Source organism: Gopherus flavomarginatus, assembly GCF_025201925.1.
Source record: "Gopherus flavomarginatus isolate rGopFla2 chromosome 1 unlocalized genomic scaffold, rGopFla2.mat.asm SUPER_1_unloc_1, whole genome shotgun sequence".
Classification (NCBI taxonomy): domain Eukaryota; kingdom Metazoa; phylum Chordata; order Testudines; family Testudinidae; genus Gopherus; species Gopherus flavomarginatus.
In genome coordinates, this window is record NW_026114596.1 from 183,190 (window position 1) to 188,209 (window position 5,020).

General features: G+C 43.2%; 1 protein-coding gene across 1 annotated transcript; it reads left to right on the top strand.

The window, feature by feature from the left end:
* Window positions 1-3,864: 3,864 nt before the first annotated feature.
* LOC127040832 (olfactory receptor 52E2-like) lies at window positions 3,865-4,812 on the top strand. Its single transcript, XM_050935399.1, has one exon. The coding sequence runs from the start codon at window positions 3,865-3,867 to the stop codon at window positions 4,810-4,812; it is 948 nt and encodes a 315-aa protein (XP_050791356.1).
* The last annotated feature ends 208 nt before the right edge of the window (window positions 4,813-5,020 follow it).

Genomic DNA, 5,020 nt, shown 5'->3' on the forward strand with positions numbered 1-5,020 from the left:
CTCAGGCCTAACCAGCATCGAGTACAGGAATACTATTACCTCCCGTGACTTGAATGCTATGCCTCAGCTAATGCAACATAAAACTGTAGGGTTTTTTTTGGAATAGTAAACAAATATATCAATATAACCCCAGTGCAGATAGCATGAGGTCACTAGAGGAATTCTTCTATCAACTTAGGTAGCACCTCTTGGGGAGCTGGATTACCGACGCTGATGGGAGAACTCCGGCCATGAGCACAGCTAGAGTCTATACTGAAACACTACGGGAGCGCCATTGTAACATCTTATGTGTAGACAAGCCCTTAAGCAGGTCTGCCAGAAAAGCATCCCAGTCTGGATGTGTAGCCATGGGGAGTTGGAGAATACACCACTTCTTTTCACAGTTCGTCCAAATAGTTAATCACCCTGTGTCATAAACAGATGGTTAAGGGTTAATGTCTCTTTTACCTGTAAAGGGTTAAGAAGCTCAGTGAACCTGGCTGACACCTGACCAGAGGACCAATAGGGGGATAAGATACTTTCAAATCTTGGTGGAGGGAAGTCTTTGTTTGTGCTGTTTGGTTCGTTGTTCGCTCTCGGGACCGAGAGGGACAAGACGTACACCCAGGCTTTTCCAATCTTTCTGAATCAGTCTTTCATGTTTCCAAATAGTAAGTAATAGCCAGGCAAGGCAGACTAGTCTTATGTTTGTTTTCTTAACTTGTAAATGTGTCTTTTTGCTGGAAGGATTTTTACCTCTGTTTGCTGTAACTTAGAATCTCAGGCTAGGGGGTGGGGGTCCCTCTAGTCTATATGAATCTGAGTACCCTGTAAAGCATTTTCCATCCTGATTTTACAGAGATAATTTTTACCTTTTCTTTCTTTAATTAAAAGCTTTCTTTTGAAGAACCTGATTGATTTTTCCTTGTTTTAGAATCCAAGAGATTGAGTCTAAACTCACCAGGGATTGGTGGGGGGAAAGGGAGGGGGGATGGTTAATTCCTCTTTGTTTTAAGATCCAAGGAGTTTGGATCTTTGTAAGCCTCTCAAGGCAACCCAGGGAGGAGAGAGTCTGGGGGGAAAAGGAAGGGGTTGGTTAATTTCTCCTTGTTTTGAGACCCAAGGGATTTGGCCGGTTGCAGCGTACCAAATTTAAGCTAGTAATTAAGCTTAAAAGTGATCATGCAGGTCCCCACTTTTTGAACTCTAAAGTTCAAAGTGAGGAAAAAACCTTGACACCCTAAATACTGAATAATTGACCCTTACCTCTTACTGGAATTTTCTGGATTCAGCTTCCAACCATAGGGCCTTGCTCTGACTTTTTCTGCTAGATTGCAGAGTCTGTTATTACCCATGGTTTTCTCTCTATGAAAGTCTCGCTGGATCATCTTTTTGATAAGTTGAATAGATGAAACTCTTTAAGACTCTCTCACTGTCTGACATTTTCTACACCCTCCAATCATTTTTTCTGGCTCTTTTCTGCATCTCTCCAATTACTCAATATGCTTTTTGAAATGTGGACCCCAGGACTGGATGCAGTTGGTTTCACACCAATGCCACATGCAAAGGTAAAATTCTTCCGCTGCTCCAACTCACCTCTCCCCTGTTTATGCATCCAAGGATCGCGTCAGTCCTTTTGGCCACAGGATCACACTGGGAGCTCACAATGAGTGGATTGTCCATAGTGACCACTAAATCCTTTTCAGGGTCCCTGCGTTCCATAATACAGTGCCCTAGTCTGTGGGTCGGGCCTGCATTCCCTATTCCGAGAGGCTCACTTTGCATGTGACTGTATTAAAACATTTTGTTTGCATGGGCATCTCTCATCAAATGCTCCAGAACAATTGGTGTATCTGCTCTGGCCTCCTCATTGTAACCACTCTGCCAGTTTTTGGGTCATCCAGAAATTTTATCTGCAGTGATTTTCTATTTGCTTCCAGATCATTCATGAAAATGTACAATAGCATCGGACCGAGAGCTGATCCCTGCAGAACCCTACTGGTAAGAGCCCCTTTTGCTGACAATGTGCCGTTGACAATGGCTTCCTGAGATTTTTCATTTAGCTAGTTTTTGGCCCATTTAAAGTGTGTTCTACTGATATTGTATAGTGTTCATTTTTTAATCTGAATGTTTTCCCCTGCTAAATCAAATGCCTCAGAGAAATCCAAATCTATTGCATCTGTGTGGCTTCCTTGATTAGCCAAACATGTACTGTCATTGAAGGATGAAATTAGATTTATTTCACAAGACCTGTTTTCCATAAACCACATTATTTACTGGCATTTATTATATTCCTAGATTTTATTTTATTTTTCCCTTACAAGCTTATCCTTTGTTTCCTAACTTAATCCAATCTTTCTTTTTCAAACTTCCTCTTTTTTTAATAGTTTATGTTTAACACTCTATTTGCCTTTTTATTTTTTAGGGGATCTGCTGCTGCCTGATTGCATACTTCTGATTCTGAACTAGATGTATGGTCATCATCATCGATCAGTTCGTAACTCTGGTGTTTATAATTCTGAGGTTCTACTATTGATGCTGTTTAACATTCTCCTTGACTGCTAGTGGACTGGAAAGTATTTCATCACCTCATGTGATATGAGTACCTCATGCAGCTTCTTTCTGAATGCAGAAGAAAAATATTTCTTAACAACATCTATCTTTTCTGCAACTTTAATAAGGTTCCTTTCTTGCTCTAGAATTTGGCCTAAACCTTTTTTACGATTTCTTTTGTTCATTTTGCCATTTTCACATTTGATATATATTTCTTCCCTGGCCATCGCGATTGCTTCATTCACTTTGCCGTTGAACCAGGCTCTTAGCCAAAGCTGTCCACCTCCTTGGCTATAGAATCGTGGCTTTTTAGCTATCTAATAACCTCTTCATAAGGAAATCCAAGTTTTGTTTCAGTTTTCTGAATTTTTCCTCCAGTAAGTTTTGATGATAATTTTCCTCAGCTTTGGGGAATTTGCCCTTTGGAAACACCAAATGTCTGTAGATATTACTGATTGGGAACTGTTCTATGTCTGTCAATTTGAATGCAATCAATTCAATTCTGTTATTTTGTTCTCCTCTATCATATGTCCCCTTTTTTTGGTCTTCTCTAGACGAAAGAGTCGCAGACTTTTCAGTCTGTCTGCATATGGCAGCCTCTCCCATTCTGATAGCCTGACTCAGAAATCTCCTTTCTATTTACTGTATCCTTTATAGAGACTGTGTGACCAAAACTGAGTGCATCTCCAGAACAGCTTATTCTCCGTCCCATTTCTTAGGCATCCAAACATTGTCTTTCTTTTGGCAACACTGCAAATGAGCAGGTGTTTCCATGGAGCTGCTAGCAGTGATGTTCAGGGCTTTTTCTTGAGGTGTCCTCTAGTTGGGATCTTTCCCCTTGGCACATATCTTGGCAAAGGTTTGTTTTTTTTCCAATCTCAGATTTTGAGCAACTGGATGAATGGGGAACTTCCTACACCATGGACTCTGTAGCTTGGCTTGGGTTGGAGGGGACCTCAGGAGGTCATCTAATCCAACCCCCTGCTCAAAGCAGGACCAATCCCCAACTAAATCCCCAAATCCCTATGTGATTTCCCACAACATGACATGTAGGAATTATTTAAGCATGAAGCACCAGCAAATATGGAATTGGCATTGGTAGGATCAGTTTTCCTAATGAAAATGTCATTTTTCAGTATATGAAGAGCGATCAATCTCCTTCACCCACAAGTACTGCATGTTGTTTCTCATATTAACATTGTCTCTCCATCCAGGCATTTGTACTGTGACCATTGCCCTAGACTCTGGGCACATACAGGAAGTTAGGGGAACATATGGTACATGCAGGAGACACCATTCTGCCTCAGAGTTGGACACCTTCTCCCCTACTCCATGTCAGATTCCAACACAACTGACTTCTCCAACCCCTCCACCTTCATCCTGCTGGGCATTCCTGGCCTGGAGATGGCCCATGTCTGGATCTCCATCCCCTTCTGCACCATGTATATGATAGCCATCTTGGGGAACTTCATCATCCTGTTCATTGTGAAGAGGGAGCTGAGCCTCCATAGACCCATGTACTATTTCCTCTGCATGCTGGCCGTCACCGACCTGGTCCTGTCCACTTCCATCCTGCCCAAAATGCTGGCAAGCTTCTGGTTCAATTCCAGGGTGATCGATTTCAGTTCCTGCCTCACCCAGATGTACTTCGTTCACTGCTTTTTAGTGATGGAGACTGGGATCTTTGTGGCCATGGCTTTTGATCGCTACGTGGCCATTTGCAACCCCCTGAGATATTCCACGACCCTAACAAACCACGTGGTGGTCAAGATCGGCCTCGCTGTGGTGCTGCGCGGTGGCATATTTGTACTGCCCTATATCCTCCTAGCAAGGCATTGGCCTTATTGCAGAACCAATATCATCCCCCATTCGTACTGCGAGCACATAGCTGTGGTGAAGCTGGCCTGCGTCGACATCCATGTCAGTAGTTACTATGGCCTCTTTGTGCTGTTGTCTGTGATTGGTCTGGATGTGATTTTTATTGCTGTGTCCTATATCCGGATCCTCAGGGTCATCTTCAACCTCTCCACAAAGGATGCCCGACTCAAGACTTTTGGGACCTGCAGCTCCCATCTCTGTGTCATTTTAGCCTTTTACATCCCAGCTCTCTTCTCCTCCCTCATGTACCGGTTTGCCCACAGAGTGCCCCTGCATTTCCATGTTCTTATTGCCAATGTGTACCTCCTGCTGCCCCCCATGCTAAACCCCATCATCTACGGGGTGAGAACCAAACAGATCCGGGACAGGCTGATCTGGCTTTTTACTCATGAAGGGACCTAAAGTTTTCTCCTGGTACTTTGGCTTTCAGATCGAGCTCCATGCAGAGCTGGCTGGTGACATGGTGCTGGGCCCTCTTCCCTGGATCACTTACTGGATAGTCAAAGAGACGTTAAACCCTTTCCTGGCCTTGCTGAGTTGTGTCAGTTTGACAAATTGGGGAATTGGTCTATGTATAACTCGGTAACCATAGGCTTTACACTTTTTTAAT